The sequence below is a fragment of the Rhinolophus sinicus genome, linkage group LG16 (assembly GCF_036562045.2).
Source record: "Rhinolophus sinicus isolate RSC01 linkage group LG16, ASM3656204v1, whole genome shotgun sequence".
In the NCBI taxonomy this organism is placed as follows: Eukaryota; Metazoa; Chordata; class Mammalia; order Chiroptera; family Rhinolophidae; genus Rhinolophus; species Rhinolophus sinicus.
In genome coordinates, this window is record NC_133765.1 from 21,091,689 (window position 1) to 21,110,373 (window position 18,685).

The 18,685-nt window shown below is 43.6% G+C and overlaps 1 protein-coding gene across 7 annotated transcripts in view; it reads right to left on the reverse strand.

Annotated features, from left to right (window-relative positions):
• Positions 1-18,685, reverse strand: part of EMID1 (EMI domain containing 1) — a 45,165-nt gene that overhangs the window by 8,156 nt on the left and 18,324 nt on the right. For 4 of the 7 annotated variants that reach the window (XM_074321382.1, XM_074321383.1, XM_019743021.2 and 1 more), the window contains exons 6-14: positions 17,960-18,080; positions 17,637-17,687; positions 17,471-17,560; positions 16,545-16,691; positions 15,423-15,512; positions 15,226-15,278; positions 14,734-14,796; positions 14,595-14,639; positions 2,712-2,756 (exon numbers count right to left, since the gene is read on the reverse strand). In XM_074321382.1, coding sequence (XP_074177483.1) covers positions 2,712-2,756; positions 14,595-14,639; positions 14,734-14,796; positions 15,226-15,278; positions 15,423-15,512; positions 16,545-16,691; positions 17,471-17,560; positions 17,637-17,687; positions 17,960-18,080 — 705 coding nt within the window. The remainder of the gene's footprint in view (positions 1-2,711; positions 2,757-14,594; positions 14,640-14,733; positions 14,797-15,225; positions 15,279-15,422; positions 15,513-16,544; positions 16,692-17,470; positions 17,561-17,636; positions 17,688-17,959; positions 18,081-18,685) is intronic. The other 3 variants (XM_074321384.1, XM_074321385.1, XM_074321386.1) reach the window with 1 other exon arrangement.

Consider the following 18,685-nt stretch of genomic DNA (forward strand, 5'->3'; position numbering starts at 1 on the left):
AGCTCAGTGGGCCTGCTTCTCCTGGATCTCCTTTACGAGTGTGTCTCCTTTAACTTCTTGCGTCCCCTCATAGCTAAACTAGCACTCAAGGGTCTCTTAGCTCCAGACACCTGTCCATCCTCACTTTCCCCCTCCCACTTCTAGCTCCACCGTCTCTTGCCAGGATGGCCCTGACAGCCTCCTGCCTCGTCTCTTTCCGCTTCTCCCATCCATTCTCCACATGGCAATAGAAGGGTCATCTGCAAACAAAAATCTGACGGCATCACTTCCCTGCTCATTACTATTTCAATGACGCCCCACTGCCCATAGACCAAAGTTCAAATTCCTCAAAATTCCAGGCGTCCTAAGTCCTGAAAGCCTCTTTGATCTCTATCTCACTCCTTGCCTATCACACTGCCATTCCAGGTATTTGCACATGACGTTCCGCTCCTCTGCTTGAACACCTTTTGCCTGGTTAATGCATGTTTCAGGCCTCAGCAAGGGTCTCCTCCCCTAGGAGGATGCTAAATCCTCCTTCATCACAGCTGAGCTTCCCCGTCCTGTCACTGGTGGTTACTAATCTGCTCTCCTCCCACCCCAGCCCACTGTGACCACCCTAAGGGCGTGTCTAAATCTCATCTATGTCCACAGTGCCTAGCCTGGGGCCTGGCACCCACCAAGGAGGTGCTTAGGGGAATGTTAACTGGTTGCCCTGGTCCTGGGAGCTGAAAAGCCTGGGCTTCAGTTCCTCCTCTACCAACAATTTGCTGTGGAGTTGGGCCACAGTTTTTCCTGTCTGAATAAGGTCTACGTAGATAGGCTGCTTCAGCCCCATCACTCCTGGGCAATGCGTACAGTGCATGCCCATGACCACTGGGTGTCACTGCTGAGCCGCAGCCAGGCCAGTGGATCTGAAAGCTTGGCTAAGTGCAGTTGGTAGGTAGAGTGTGTATAGGAGCCCTCAGGGCTCTTCCCCACACGGGACCTCATTCCCACCTGCCCCAGACAGAACTGCTCCCCCAGCCCCCAAAGCCTCATGCACCCCCCCCAGCCCAGCAGGCCCCCTCCCAGGCAGGCAGCAAGCAGGGGCCGAAGTGCAGGTGGGTAAGGGGAGGCAAGTGGATGGGCAGGGGCCCTGCTACCTCTTGGGGGCCCCTCCTACAGGCAGTCTTGAGTTTGAGGCCTGGTCTGGGACAGTTCAGGCATCTGTTCTCCTGCCAGGATCCCCATGGAGGGATGGGGCTGCCCAGCCTAATTCAGACTTCACCTCATTCTCCCACCTTTCCTGATCTGGGTGGAAATGTGCTGGGAGAGACCAGTGAAGGGGTGGAGGCGAGGCAGAGAGCTGGGCTCATAGGGGTCTACCTGTCCCCCAGCCTAGCTCATGCCCATGCTAGCAGAATATTTAAGTCTCTGGAGCCACTGGGGGTGGGGATGGGATAGGGAGTAGAGTGGCAACGAGAAGCTGGGAGAGGCTTGCCAGAAAGGTAGCAGGGCCCCAGAAGTCACGGAAAGACATGGGGGAGGGCTCGTGCAGGGTGGGGGGGCTCCCACGGCTGTATCCATCACTGACCCCACAATCAGGAGCAGAGAGGGCAAGGCAGGCGCTGGGTGCTTCCCACATCCTCATTAACCAGTGTCTGCCAGGAAGTAGGATGTCCCAGCCAGACTGCACCAGGGAGAGGGCAGGGGGGTGGAGGAGGAAGGCACCATAACAGCCTCCAAAAGAGCTTCTCCTGTAGGGGTGTTTGCCCCCATCCTGTCCATTTTCCAAATGTCTCCTATGTCGGTGATGGTTTCTAGGTCCCTGCATCATGGGGCTTTTGGTCCTCCTCCAATGTGTCTTTGGGTGGATAGCTTTCTAGGCCCTGAAATTCATTCACTGCCACTATCTTCAATACGTGTGAAGGTTTCTAGGACCCCACATGTGATTTCTAGGTCCCCTTTCTCATTTATGTCTCCTGTGTATGTGACAGTTTCTAGGCCCCCCTTCCCATTCTTCATGGGTTCCCTTTGTGTATGGTGGTTTCTAAATCCCCTTATCTTCCATAGTTCTCCTGTGCCTATAACAACTTCTAGACCTCTCCTTCCACTTCTCATTTATGTGACGGTGTCTAGGACCTCACGTTAATTATAGGTCTTTTAACCTCATTTACCATATATACTACATACATGACAGGTTCCAGGCCTCTCTTCCCATGCTTCATGGATTTCCTATGTGTATGGTGGTGTCTAGGTCCCGTCCCTTTACTACGGACTCCTGTGTACCTCAGCATTTCTATGCCTCCGTTCCTGTACTTCATGGCTTTCCTAAGGGCCTGTGTCCCATTCTTCTGTGTGGATATTGTTTTCATGTTTCCCTTTCTTCCGTAGACAGGGGAGCAGAAGCCAAAGCCCTGGCTGGAGGCAGGAGATGCAGTCTGGACTGGGTCAGCCCAAACTGCCCAGGAGAAACAGGCAGGGTCGCCCTGGCCTGGAAAGGCCACAGAGGGAAGGCGGAGACAGGGACAAAGACAGAGACAGAGAGCATGGGGTCTACTGATATGGCTGGTCCTGCCCGGTTTAGAGGGACAGGACTGGGGAGCGGGCTATGGCTGAGAACTATCAAGGTTCCTCCCTGGGAGACCAGGTTGCAATGGGGATTTGGCTGGGGTGCCCCCACTCCAAAATAATCTCCTGAGTGCCCAGGGCAGGAGGGAACAGCGGGAGGTCGGTGCTGGGCTGGAGCTTACCCAGTGGCTCTTCTCACCACGGTCTCCTTTGGGGCCAGGTTCTCCCTGCAAGGAGAGATAGGTAGAAGCAATGAGAGAGGGAAGGAGAGATGGAGGGAGGGAGGGCAGGAGGGAGAGACAGAGAAATATTGAGAGAGGCTGAGAGACTGAGAGAAGAAGAGACAGAGAGTAGCTTGTAATAGACTAACACTAGATAAAATGCAAAAAACAACTGTTTGAAGGCAATGGAAAGTGATAAAGAGCAGCCAGAAATGGGAGGATATTGGACCTTTGAAAGAAGGTAACTACATTGGGTAAAATCCATATACTTATAGCTTTTCCTCTGAGGGTACACCTAGACCCCTCACCCCAGCAAACAGCTCAAAGAGAAAGCTTTAGTTTTATTGGGGCCTGAGGAGTCAGAGGATGGAGTCAAGACTTCCAAAGAAGGAGGAAATTGAGGGGAACTACTAAAAAGTAGAGAGCCACGGTAGGGGAGTGAATCTGAATAACTATTCCCCATTAATCCTTGGATTGTCCATGAACTATCCATCCTAAAGTCACAAAGCTGAGTTCAACCCACATCCTAGACCAAAAATCAATACTCTTCAGAGGAAGATAACAGAATCCTTCAGTATATAACAGATTCTCTTCACTATCTTATCTACATTGTCCAGTACGCAATAAAATTTTTTTAGACATATGAAAAAACAGGAAAATGTGACCCATATTCAAGAGAAAAATCAGTCAGTAGAAACAGATCCATAGCCAACCCAGATGTTGAAATTAGCAGACATGGATTTTAAAACATCTATGATAAATATGTTAAAGAATCTAGTGGAATTCATATAATGGGTAACGAGATGGGCAATTTGAGGAGATGTGAAAATTGTAAGAAAAAGAATCCTGATGTGAAAATTGTTAAATTTGGAAATCCTGGAAATGAAAATGATAATATTTAAAATAAAAAAAATCATTAGCTGGGATTAACAGAAGATTGGCCATAACAAGAAATCAATTAACATGAAGACAGGTCAATGCACTAATTCAAACTGAAGCACAGAGAGAAGATTTAAAAAAAAAGTTTACAGAACCTCAAGGACTCATGGGAGAGTATTGAGTGTAAGTGAAATCCCAGAAGGAGAGAAGAGAGCTCAGGAAGAAATTTCTGAAGAAATGTTAACCAAAACTTTTTCCCTCAAATTTGATTTAAAAACAAAACAAAACAAAACAAAACAAAACAAGATTTCTGGCCAGCATATAAAGAGCTTAGAAGTCACCATGGTGTCCTAACAACAAGTAAAAAGCTGAACAAACTGAAAAATCAACAGCTCTTAGATCCATCAAAGAAGTGAGGTTACGTACAGGGCGAGCCACTGACCCCCAAATGGCAGAGACAGACAGGCAGAATTTACTGGAGCAGAAATCTCCCTGGGAATCAGTGCCACGTAAGAAATCCTAAACTTAACTGACAAATTGCTGGGGCTCAGTGTGGACAACTCTGAGAGTTAAAAATTCCAGGAGGACCCAGTTGTGGGCAGGGGTGGATGAGCCCCCCACACTTTTGTGAGCTTTACATCTAGGAGCTCTACCAGGTCCTTACAATGAATTTCAGAGAAAAATCCCCTTGCACTTTCTGTAGGGGGAAGGGGAAAGAAGCCATCTTGAGATATGCCAGAGCTTTCTCTTCTTCTTAACAAGGCCTGCCCTCAGGAGAAATTATCAGGTTGGTGCAAAAGTAATTGTGGTTTGACAGGTTAAAAATAATTGCAAAAACAGCAATTACTTTTGCACCAACTTGATATTTTATCACATCCTATCCTGTTCGGGTCTTATCAGAGCCTAATTGACTTGGGGATAGGGAAATACCCAACTCTAATCTGCTCTAGCCTTCCACATGGGGGAAGGGGAATATCCCAACTCCAGCCCCTTCTAGCCATTTTGTCCCACTAAAGGGGGGAAACAAAACTAAGAAGCACTGGCAAAGTTCACAGTCCAGGGGCACAGACCCACCAAAAGACTGAAACTTAATCATAGGACGATAGACTGCTCCCTCTGACCCCAACACCTTACCACTACATCACAAAACGCCTCTTTACTGCTGTTCCTCTCTCCCAGTACATCATGTTTTTCAACAAAAAATTACAAAGCATACTCAGAGGCAAAAAATCCAGTTTAAACAGACTGAACAAATATAAGAACCAGAGTCAGATATGGCATGAATGTTTGAATTATCAGAAAATAAATTTAAAAAAAAACCCCAAACCATGATTAATATGCTAAGGGCTTTAATAGAAAAAATAGACAACATACTAGAACGGATAGATAATGTAAGCAGAGAGATGTAAATCTGAAGACAGAATAAAAAAGAAATACTAGAGGGACCAGCCCAGTGGCTCAGTGGTTGGAGCTCTGTGCTCCTAATGCCAAAGCCTGCCAGTTCGATTCCCACATGGGCTAGTGGGCTCTCAACCACAAGGTTGCCAGTTCAATTCCTCAACTTCCACAAGGGATGGTGGGCTGCGCCCCCTGTAACTAACAACAGCAACTGGACCTGGAGCTGAGCTGCACCCTCCACAACTAGGATTGAAAGAACAACAACTTGACTTTGAAAAAATCCTGGAAGTACACACTGTTCCCCAATAAAGTCCTGTTCCCCTTCCCCCCCCCCCGCCCCGTTCCCTTTCCCCCCCAAAAAAAAATCTTAAAAAAAAAACACACTAGAATTCGGTTGAAGGTCCTCTTCATATGGTCAGGTATCTCAGGGCAATCATTCTTCCCAAGCCTCATAAGAAATACTCCAAACCTAGAAAAGGCCCTTCTTTCTGGTATCAGAAGCTATGGTCCAGAAACACATATCCAAAAGAATTTCAGCCATTTATCTCCCAGATCATCGCCCCCCTGAATCTTCCCAGAGCAGCAAAAAATAATGAAAACACTACCTGCAGTCACATGCCCTTCAGTTTCCTGGCCAAGATTTCATATTCCCTTAAAGATACCTCTCAAGCAGGAAGTGACAGGGGAGGGGCACATGGAGACTTGAAAGGTACTGATAGGGGGCAGCCAGATGGCTCAGTTGGTTACAGCGAAAGTTCTTAACAATGGGGTTGCTGGTTCAATTCCCACATGGGCCAGTGAGCTGTGCCCTCCACAACTAGATTGAAGGACAACTACTTGGAGCTGATGGGCCCTGGAGAAACACAGTGTTCCCCAATATTCCCCAATAAAATTTATAAAAAAAAAAAGAAAGAAAGGTACTGATAGGTTCTATGCCTTAAGCTTGGTGTTGGGCACATGGGCATATGAGGCATATGATTCAATATTATTATTTAAATTTTTCAGGTTAAAAATATTTTGCATGTATATTTTAAAAAATACTAGGAATCAAAAAAATTGTAACAGAATGAAAAATGCCTTTGAAGGGTTCATTAGTAGACTGGTCACGGCTGAAGAAAGAATCTCTGAGCTTGAGAATATGACAATAGATACTTCCAAAATTGAAAAGCAAGGAGAAAAAAAAGACTGAAAAAGAAGAACAGAATATTCAAGAACTGTGGGATGACTGCAAAAGGCATAACATACTACATGCAATGGGAAGACCAGAGAAGAAAGAAAGGAATAGCAGTGATATGTAAAGCAATAACGACTGAGAATTTTCCCCAAATTAGCGTCAGACACCAAACCACAAGTCCAGGAAGCTCAGAGAACACCAAGCAGCATAAATCCCTAAAACCAACTAAACAAACAACACCCCCCCACCACACACCAACATGTAGGCATATCCTATTCAAACTTCAGAAAATCAAAGATAAAGAAGAATCTTAGAAGAATCTAGAGGAGGGGAAAGAATGCCTTACCTAGAGGAGCAAAGATAAGAATTACATCCAACTTTTCCTCAGGAACCATTCAAGCAAGAAAAGAGTGGAATGAAACATTTTAAGTGTTGAAAGAATAAAACCACCAATCTAGAATTGTGTGCCCAGGAAAAGTTTACTTTTACTTTTAAAAGTAAAGGAGAAAAATAAGTACATAAATAAAAGTAAAGGAGAAAAGAAAGATTTTCTCAGACAAACAACAATTGAGGAAATTTTTTGTCAGTAGACCTGCCTTGCAAGAAATGTTAAAAGAAGTTCTTCAGAGAGAAGAGAATGCTATAGGTCAGAAAACTTGGATCTATATAAAGAAAGGAAGAGCATCAGAGAAGGAATAAGTGAAGGTAAAATAAAAACTTTCATTTTTCTTATTCTGAATTGATATAACAGATAACAGTTTGCTCAAAAAAACAATACCAACAATGTATTCGATTATGTATGCTTATATATATATGCATATATATATATTTTGTACCAGGGGTGCCAAAAAAATGTACACACGTGACTTGTTTTCATCTTTTGTTATTGGTATATATTGAGTATTACAATTTTAATACAGTTTTTTCTTTTTTAAAACATGTATACATTTTTTTGACATCCTCTATATATACATATATTTACATATGCTTTTATATGAGTAAAATGAATGACAGCAATGATACAAAGAATGGAAGGGAAGAATTGGGAACACTTTGTTATTGTAATGTACTTGTACTACCCATGAAGCAGTATTGTGTTATTTGAAAGTAGACTTGGATTAGTTGTAAATTTATATTGTGCAAACTCTAGGGAAACCACACAAAAAGTGGGGAAAAAAATATAATTGATATGCTATGAAAGGAGAGAAAATGGAATCATATGAAATGATCAATTAAAACAACAAAAGGCAACATAAAGTGTGGAAAGCAAAAAGAGGAAAAAAGCACAAGAGTAACAGACAGAAAACAGCAGTAACAAATACGGTAGATATTAATCCAATTATATCAATAATCACTTTAAACACCAATGGTCTACACACATCAATTAAAAGACAGGATTGTTAGGGTGGATAAAAAGAAACAAGACCTAACTATATCTGGTCTACAAGAAACCACTTTAAATATAAAGACACACATATTAAAAGCAAACAGATAAACCATTCTAACACTAATCAAAAGAAAGTGGGAGTAGCTATATTAATTTCAGACAGAGCAGACTTCAGAGCAAGGAAAATTTCCAAGGAGAAAGAGGGACAATATGTAATGATAAAGGAAGGGATCAATACTCCACGAAGGCATAATCATCCTTAACATGAATGTGCCTTACAACAGAGAATCAAAATACATGAGATCAAAACTGATAGAACTGCAAGGAGAAATCGATAAATCCACTATTAGTTAGAGACTTGAACACCATCTGTCAGAAATGGAACAGATTCAGCAGGCAGAAAATCAGTAAGGACATAGTTGAACTCAATAATACCATCAGTCAACTAGATAGAATTGACATCTATAGACTATTTCACCCAATATTAGCAAATACCATTCTTTTCAAGCTCACATGGAACATTCACCAAGATAGACCACATTTTGGGCCATAAAATATACTTCAACAAATTTAAAATAATAGAAATCATACAGTGCTTGTTCTCAGACCACAATGGAATTAAACTAGACATCAATAACAGAATGATAACTGGAAAATCCCCAAACACTGGAGATTAAAACAACACACTTCTAAATAACACATGGGTCAAAGAAGAAATCTCAAGTGAAATTTTAAAATATTTTAAACTAAACAAAAATAAAATTACAACATCAAAATTTGTGGGATACAGTGAAAGCAGTGCTTAGAGATAAATATGTAGCATTGGATGCATAATTAGAAAGGAAGAAAGATCTAAAACCAATAATCTAAGCTTCACCTTAGGCAAGTAAAAAAAGAACAAATTAAATCCAAAGGAAGCAAAACAAAAGAAATAATACAAATTAGAGCAGAAATTGTTGACATTGTAAACAGGAAATCAATAGAGAAAAATCAACAAAACCAAAAGCTAATTCTTTGAAAATATTAATAAAATGTATAAGCCCCTAGCTAGGATAATTAAGAAAAAAAGAGAAAAGACACAAATTACTATATCAGAAATGAAAGAGGGCACATAATTAGATTTCCCTGGACCTTAGAAAAATAATAAAGGAATATTATGAAAAACTCTGGTCATAAATTTGATAACCCAGATGAAATAGACCAATTCCTTGAAAGACACAATCTGCCAAAACTCACACAAGAAGAAGTAGACAATCTGAATAGGCCTATACCTATTAAAGAAATTGGATCAATAATTAATAACCTTTCAAAACAGAGAACACCAGGCCAAGGTGGGTTCACTGTTGAATTCTACCAAGCATTTAAGAAAAATATTATACCAATTCTCTAAAATCTCTTTCAGAGGATAGAAGCAGAGGGAATACTTTCTGACTCATTCTGAGGCCAACATTACCCTAAGACTAAAACTAGACAAAGGCATTCAAAAAAAGAAAACTATAGACCAACATCTCTCATGAACACATATGTAAAAATCTTCAACAAAATATTAGCGAATCAAATCCAGCAATGTATAAAAAGAGTTATACATCATGCCCAAGTGGGATTTACTGCAGGTATGCAAGCCTGGTTCAACACTTGAAAATCAATTAATGTAACCAGTCACTTCAACAGGCTAAAGAAAAAAGATCACATGATCATAATAATAGATGCAGAAAAAGCATTTGACAAAATCCAATAACACCCATTCATGATAAAAATTCAGTAAACTAGGAATAGAGGGGGAACTTCCTTAACTTGATAAAGAACATCCACAAAATATATACTCCTAACATCATACTTAATGATAAGAAACTAAAAGCTTTACTGCTACAATTAGGGACAAGGTAAGCATGTCCCCTCTCACCAATGTTTTCCACCGTCATACTGGAAGTCCTAGCTAATGCAATAAGACAAGAAAGGGAAACAAAAAGTATACAGAAAGAAATAAAATTGTCTTTGTTTGCTGGTAACATGGTCATCTATACAGAAAATCTGTAAGCATCGACAAAGAAATTCTTGGAACTAATAAACAACGGTAACAAGGTTGTAGGATACAAAGTCAATCACTTTCCTATATATCATCAATGAACAAGTTTGAAGTTTGAATTTGAAATTAAAAACACATTACCATTTATATTAGCAATCCCCAAAATGAAATACTTAGGTATAAATCTGACAAAATAGGTACAAGATCTATACAAAACTTGGATGAAAGAGATAAAAGAACCAAACAAATGGAGAGATACTCCATGTTCATGGATAGGAAGGCTCAGCATTGTCAAGATGTCAGTTTTCCCAACTTGATCTACAGGTTCAATACAATCCCAATCAAAATCCCAACAAGTTACTTTGTGGATATTCACAAACTAATTGTAAAGTTTATATGGAGAGGCAAAAGACCAAGAATAGTAAACTCAATATTGAAGAAAAATAATGTCAGATGACTGACATTACTCAACTTTAAGACTTACTAGAAAGCTACAGTAATCAAGACAGTGTGGTATTGGCAAAAGAACAAACAAATAGATCAACGGAACAGAACAGACAGTCCAGAAATAGACCCACATAAATAGTCAACTGATCAAATGAGCAAAGGCAATACTATGGAGCAAAGACAGTCTTTTACACAAATGATGCCGGAACAACTGGACACCTACATGCAAAAATGAATCTAGACACAGACCTTACATCCTTTACAAAATTTAACTCAAAATAGATCGCAGACCTAAATGTAAAACACAAAACTATAAAACTCCTAGAACAAAATATAGGAGGAAACCTAGATGATTTTATGTACGGCAATGGTGCTTTTAGATATAACACCAAAGGCATCATCCATGAAAGAAATCATTGATAAGCTGGAGTTTGTTAAAATTATAAACTTCTGCTTTGCAAAAGATAATACTGAGAGAATGAGAAGATAAGCCATAGACTGGGAGAAAATATTTGCAAAACACACATCTGATAGAGAACTATTATCCAAAATACACAAATACCTCTTAAGATGCAACAATAAGAAAACAACCTAATTAAAAAAAGCTTTTGCACAGCAATGAAAACCATCAACAAACTGAAAAGGCAACCTATGGAATGGGAGAAAATATTTGCAAACCACATATCCAATAATGGGTTAATATCTAAACTATGTAAGGAAGTCATACAACTCAATAGCAAAAAAATCCCCAAATACCCAATTTAAAAATGAGCAAAGGACCTGAATAGACATTTTTCCAAAGAAGACATACAAATGGCCTATAGGTATATGAAAAGATGCTCAACATCTCTAATCATCAGGGAATACAAATCAAAACCATAATGAGAAATCGCCTTACCACACCTGTTAGGATATCTACTATCAAAAAGACAAGGGATAGATAGCAAATGCTGGTGAGGATGTGGAGCAAAGGGAACTCTTTACACTTAGTGGGAATATAAACTGGTACAGTCATTATGGAAAACAGTAGGGAGGTTCCTCAAGAAATGAAAAATAAGAACCACCATACGATCCGGCAATCCCACTTCTGGGTATATATCTAAAGAAAATAAAATCACTATCTTTAAGAGATATCTGTATTCCCATTTTTATTGCAGCATTATTTACAACAATCAAGGATGGAAACAACCTAAGCATCCACTGATGAATAAGGAAAATGCACCATATATATATTTTATATATATATATAAATGCATTAGAAATTTCAAGAAAGGAAAAAACTGTATTAAAATTACGCTGATGGTAACCACTTTGAGCACCTCCTGTAATTGCAGAAGTCAAACGTGACTTGTATTCATCTTTTGTTATCAGTATATATTGAGTATTACAATTTTAATACAGTTTTCCTTTCTTAAAATGTGTGTACATTTTTTTTTGGCACCGTGTGTGTGTGTGTGTGTGTGCTGGTCAGGATGTGGAATAACAGGAACTCTCATTTGTAACTGGCGGAAATGCAAAACACTATGTTACTGTGGAAAATAGTTTGGCTATTTCTTACAAAACTAAACATACTCTTACTATATGATCTAGCAATCGCACTCATCGGTATTTACCTAAATAAACTGAAAATGTATGTCCACACAAAAACCTGCACCTGGATCTTTATAGCAGCTTTATTCATAATTGCCAAACCTTGGAAGCAACCAAGATGTCCTTCAGTAGGTGATGGATAAATAAGCTGTACTACATACAATGAAATATTATTCTGAACTAAAAAGAAATGAGCTATCAAGTCATGAAAAGACATGGAGGAAACTGAAATGCATATTACTAAGTGAAAGAAGCCAATCTAAAAAGCCTACATACTGTATGATTCCAAGTATATGACATTCTGGAATAAGCAAAACTATGGAGACAGTAAAAAGATTAGTGGTTGTCAGGGGTTAGAGGGGAGGAAGGGATGATTGGGCAGAGCACGGATGATTTTTAGGGCAGTGAAACTATTCTGTATGATGGTGGACACATGCCATTACACATCTGTCAACAGCCATAGAAAGTACAATACCGAGAGTGAACCCTAATGTAAACTATGGATGGTGGGTGATAATGACACGTCAATGTGGGTTCATCAGCTGTACCGAAGGTACCACTCTGGTAGGGGATGTTGATAGTTGCGGGGGCAGGGGGGGAATGATGTGCATGTGTGGGGACAGGGAATTATCTGAACTTTCCACTCAATTTTGCTATGAACCCAGCAAATTAATTACCTTTAATGTATTATTTTTAAATGAATTTTTAATTTTATATTTATATTTACATTTTTAATTTTATTTTTAAATTTAATTTTTTCATTAATGAAACAAAACAACCAATAAAAACAAAAACCCCAGCAACCTTACAGATCCAGAAATCTCAGAGAACCCAAAACAGGATAAATACAAAGAAAATCACATCCAACCACATCATCTGTTGAAAACCAAGAGTAAAGAGAAAAATCTTAAAAGCCAAAGAAAAAAGACATATTATATACAGGGGAACAACAATAAGAATGACTGCCAACTTCTCGTGAGAAATTATTATGGTCTATGTAAGCCAGAAGACCATGGAACAACATCATGTAAGTGCTAAAAGGGAAACTGCCAACCTATCATTTTATATCCAGTGAAAATATCTTCCAAAAATTAAGGTAAGGGCAGCCGGTTGGCTCAGTTGGTTAGAGCGCAGTGCTCATAACACCAAGGTCATCAGTTCGATTCCCATATGGGCCAGTGAGCTGCCCCCTCCACAACTACTGTGTTTCCCCGAAAATAAGACCTAGCCGGACCATCAGCTCTAATGCATCTTTTGGAGCAAAAATTAATAGGAGACCTGGTCTTACATTATGTAAGATCTGGTATTATTATATTATATTATATTATATTATATTATATTATATTATATTATATTATATTATATTATATATATTATATTATATTATATTATATTATATTATATTATGTTATGTTATGTTATGTTATGTTATATTAATATTGACCCAGTCTTATATTATAGTATATTATATAAAACCCAGTCTTATATTATAGTAAAATAAGACTGGGTCTTATATTAATTTTTGCCAAAAGACGCAGTAGAGCTGATGGTCCAACTAGGTCTTATTTTTGGGAAAAAAACAGTAGGTTGAAAACAACAGCTTAACTTGGAGCTGAGCTGCTGGTGGGTGTCTGGCTGGCTCAGTTGGTTACAGTGCAGCGCTCATAACACCAAGGTCACTGGTTCAATTCCCACATCATGGGCCAGTGAGCTGCTCCCTTCACAACTAGATTGAAAACAACGACTTGACTTGGAGCTGATGGGTCCTGGAAAAACACATTGTTACCCAATAAAATTAAAAAAAAAAAAATTAAGGTAAAGTGAGACAGTTTTAGATAAACAAAAGCAGTGAGGATTTGTTGTCCGCAGACCCACACTACAAGAAAGACTAAAGGATATTCTTTAGGCTGAAGAGAAATGATACCAGAGGAAAGTATAAAGAAATGAAAAATATATCAACAGACATAAGACTATTTTTCTTTCTTTTCTTAACTTTTTAAAAAGTCAACTGACTGTTTAAAGCAATAACACCAATATGCTGTGGGGTTTGTAACAAATACAGTAGTAAAATACATGACAGCTATAGCACAAGGACAGAGGGAGATGAATTATACAGTTGTAATGTTCCTACTTATATATGAAATGGTATAATGTTAATTCAAGTAAATTGTGATCAGCCGTGGAGACATGTTGCTATTCTTAGAGCAACCATAAAAAAATAACACTAAGAAGTATAGCTGAAAAGTCATTAGCAGAGATAAAGCAGAATTGTAAACAGTACCCCACCTAAAAGGAGGAAGGAAAAAAAGGGGGGGAAGAAATAAAGAAGAGATTGGTGTAAATAGATCACAAATAGCAAGATGGCTGACTTAAACGGAATCATATCAATAATCACACATATCATTAAATGTAAACTCAACATGAGACTGTTTAAAAAAAAGCAAGACTCAAATATGTGTTGTTTACAAGAGATGCATTTTAAACAGAACAACGCAGACAGGCTGAAAGGAAAAGGACTGGAAAAGATGCACCATGCGAACAGCATAAGAAAGCTGGCATGGCTCTATTAATATAAAACAAAGTATCTGTATAATTTAAGACAAGGAGGATTACCATAGAGGAAGATACTCATTTTACAAAGATAAAAGGACCAAGAAGACAATAAAATCTTGAATGAAACAAAAACTGACCCAACTAAAAGGAGAAATAGACAAATCTACAATCACAGTTGGGGAGATGGGGAAAGAGAGAAATACAGAGTCAGAGTTAGAGACATAGAGAAAAAGAGAGGGAAAGAGCGGGTGCAGAGACACAGCGCGAGGAGACGGAGCATGCCCTGGACCACACAGAGAGGGGCTCTGGCCACAGGGCGTGGAGTCAGAGCAGCGGTTTCTGCCAGTGGGATCCTGGAGGGGGTGCTGCAGGGTGGGTGGCATCACTCACCCGCTGCCCCATGGAGCCTTGGGGGCCGGGCTCCCCACGAAGTCCCTGTGTGGGAGGGAGGAAAGGAATGGAGTTAGCTCTGGGGCAGGCTCCCAAGACTTGCCAGAATCCCCCACCTGGGGGCCGCTTCAGTACTCACTCTCTCGCCCTTCTCTCCTGGGTAGCCGGAGATTCCTTTGGGTCCAGTGGGGCCTGGGGGTCCCTGAGCAACAAGACAGGGCCTCAACCTCGTGCTTGGGCAGGGTACAATGGGCAGGGACTTGGGGGGCAGAAGGGTCGGGGGGGGAGCGCCAGCTTGGCCGGGCCTTCCAGGCCCTTCACCACATACCCAATGCCTGGCACACAGCGAGAATGCCTGGCATATAGCTCGGTGTTCAGAGCTGTGGCCCTGGACTCAGACAGTGCCCACCTTATTCTGGAAGTTACTATGTGCTAGCCATAGCCCTAGGGCAAGAATCTCTGCCTTTCTTGGTTCTTGTTACACGGATTGAATGAGATTTATAGAAAGTAGCTTGCATATTAAGTGCTCCATACACGCTCGAACGAAAGAAAGAAAGGGTGAATGGATAATGGGTGGATGGGTGGGTGGATGGATGGACAGATGAGTGGGAGTACTTGCAGAGATACTCACCACATGTCCAGGATTCCCAGGGATGCCCATCGGACCAGGAGGTCCAGGGGGACCTGGAAAAAGACAGGATGTCCTCAGGACCGAAGCAGAGTACAATGCCAGGAAGTCCACGATCAGCTCCCTTCTGATAGTCACAGCCCTAACCCCTCTGCCATCCCTCAACCCCACCCCTTACCCCAGACCTGGACTCAACTTACCCATGGGCCCTGGGGGACCTGGGGGCCCAGCTGGTCCCTGGGGCCATTGGCTGTTGGTCTCAGTGAAGGTGTTAAACAGAAATGGGTCCCCTGGGGGAAAAAAGATGGAGAATAGGCAGGGAAAGGCTGAGCTGGGCAGGGTTGAGTGAAGTGGGGGTGGTCAGTCTTCACCTGCCACCTCTGCCCAACCAGCTTTGACTGACCTGTGGGACAGCCTGCAGCATGGCTGGGGCCACTGGGCACCTGCTCCAAGGGTGGGGAATGAGGAAAACGTTGGCCATACAGGACCAGGTGGCAGGAGACCAGGGTTCTAAGCCTGCTGTAGTCTAGCTGGGGACATCCAGTAAGATTCTCCACCTCACTGAGACTGTAATGCCACATGTCAAATGGGAATAGTAACACAAACTACCATGTATTGACTACGCACTTTGGGCCATGCTTCTGGGCATGAATGTCACAGAGCTCTGGGAGGCTAGCACAGTCACTATCCCCACTGTACAGATGAGGAAACTGAGGCTCTGAGAGGGAGAATGAATGGTGAGATGGACTGAACAGGGGAATGAATGAATGTTGCCTGGTCATGCACCAAAGATATGAGCCAGATGGGGTTGAACACGGCAGTCCAAGCTCTGCCCTCTGGCAGTACACATGTATGTCAGGCGGGGGAAGAGGCGAAGGGCACACAAGGGCCCAGCTAGGCAGAGCGCGCCAGAGCCTCTCTGAGCACAGGGGCATGGCTGTGGCCTTGGGAGCTCTGGGCTCACTCCCTGCTGCTGGGCCTTGAGCTTCCCTGTGCTCTGAGGGATGGATCCTGGCCAGCTTCAAGCCTTGGAGGGAGGACCTGATGATGGGTGGTTCCGAGCACAGGCTCTGGAGGCCTCCTGGGTTTGAAGCCGGTCCCCAATGCCCTGGCTGTGTGATTTCCTCTCTCTGGCCCTTAGTTTACCTCATCAGTGAACAGAGGAGGACAACAGCACCCACTGGAGGATTGGGGGACACTGGCCGACCAAGGCAAGCCTGCTATACAGAAGGTGCCTGGTAGACAGCAGCAGCCCCGTGGTGATGGTTATGCCAGCCTCACCCCACCTCGACCTGGATCTGCTGTGACCCCAAGAGACTCACCATGCTGGGAGATCCGGGCATGGGGTGGTCCAACAGGGGCTGGGGGTCCAGGGGGGCCAGGAGGCCCTGGTGAGCCTGGAGGTCCCCTCTCTCCAGGGTTACCCACAGCTCCATCCTGGCCAGGGCTCCCTGGGGGACCCTGTGGACCTGCAACAGAACCAGGGGGGTTTGTGGGTGTGCAGGAGGCAGAGAGGACCAGGGTGGCCGCCAGGGGGCAGGACAAGACAGCCTGGGGCAGCAGGTACGAGAGGGCAGATCCTGGCACTTACTTCCCTAACAGTCTATTGGCAGGAAGAACATAGTCCTCCTCTGGAGGCTTTGGACAATGGACACTTGGTCCAAAGTCGGCGCTTAGCAAATGTTGATTTCTAGAACGTTCTCTCCCTTTCAGGCTTTTGCACAAGCTGTTGCTTCTATCAGTTCTCCCTTTGCTATGCCCGGTGTATACTTCAGGTCATTCTTTAGGCCTCACCTAAGATGTCACCCCCACTGGGAAGCCCTCCCCACCCCCCACCACAACCAGGCTGGGTCTGGACTTCCTTCCTTGGGGTTCCCATACCTGCAACATCTCCAGTAAGAACCCTGGTCACATGGGGCAGGTACTGCTGTCTCTCTTCTGCCTAAGCCCACCCTCCCACCAGTCTGGGAACTCCAGGAGGGCAGGGACTGGTCTGACACCACCCCAAGGCCCAATTCACAGCCTGTTGGGAGTAAGTGCCTAGGGAATATGGGTTGAGTGAATGTAAAAGAGGATTTGGGGGAGCCCTGGTGTGAGTGTGGCACTCTTGGAAGGGTGGTGAGCTGAGACAAGCGAGTAGAAAGGGCCCCCTCTGGCTATGTCAGGGTCGGGGAAGGAAGGCCCCGGTGTGGGTCCACCTGGAGGGCTGGCCAGGGAAGCTGGGGAGGGCAGTGCTGTGGGCACTCACCTGGTGGGCCTCTCATCCCTGTCGGGCCCTGGCTACCAGTATCTCCCTTGGGGCCAATGGGCCCAGGAGGCCCCCGGGTACCAACTCGATCTGGGGGAGAAATGTCATTAGCTCTGGCCTTGCTCTTACCCCAACCCTGGCCCTGACACCCTCAGCCAGTACCTACCATCTCGAGGGAGCAGGGAGGCCCTCATATTTTCTCTGGATCCCGGTAGCCCTGGAGTTGGTGGGGAGGCAGAGATGTGTGTCATCCAGAGTCCTGCCCCAAGTTCCACCAGGGGGACGTGGGCAGTGTCTGCTGAGGCTGCTGCCTCCCAGGACTCCAGTGCTCAGGGACCCCTGGAGACCATTCCCTGAGGCCCACTGGTGAGCTGGGAAGACCCCAGCCCACAAGCGGGTCAAGTGGGAATCAGCAGCGGGGCGGGGAGTGGCATCTCACTTTCCCAGTTCATTCCCACAAGGGTGTGTGCTCCCTACTGACCCACTCACCTTGGAGGCCTCCATCCCCGGGGCTGCCCTGGGCAGCTGGGGAGCCCCAGAGTGGAGCGAGGTCCTCGGGGACCGCTGGGGTCGGGGGCACTGCCCGCTCAGTGACCGTCAACACCGCCATCTGTGGAGGAAGAGGAAGAGAGAGGGGATGGGTACCAGGGTCTCACCAGGGACAGGCCGGCCGAAGGGCCCCAGGGTTAGGGGCAGGAGGCCCAGGAGCCAGTGAAGCCCAGCTTGGCCCAGAACTTCATCAGAAGCCACTGTGGTTTTCAAACTGCACAATTCATCACATTCATCGTAGAAAAGTCATTACACACCACCACCACTGCCACTCAGGTTGAGTTCTGCGACCAGGCCGTGTGGTTTTTCCCTATCGTACCTGCATAAATAATGTGAAACTTCTCTTGGACTGTTAAAGCACGATGGCTGGAAGGATTTTGGAGGGAAGTTTGAGAGGGTCTGACATGAAATAGCCTGAGGTGTATACAAAAACACTTTGGATGCAGTGTCGGGGAGACTCTGAAAGGTCGGTGGCGCCCCGAGCCGCTGACTGAGGATGAAAGAGAGGCCAGAATGCCCACTGGGGGTGGGAAATTCGTGTGGGTCTGTCCAGAGAAAAGCTGAAACTCTCGGAAAGATCTGAGAACCATACCCTGGATCTAGGACTGAGCTGCCCTCATGTTGGCTTCTTCTCGGAGGGAGTCTGGGGAACAGTGTGGGGTTCCT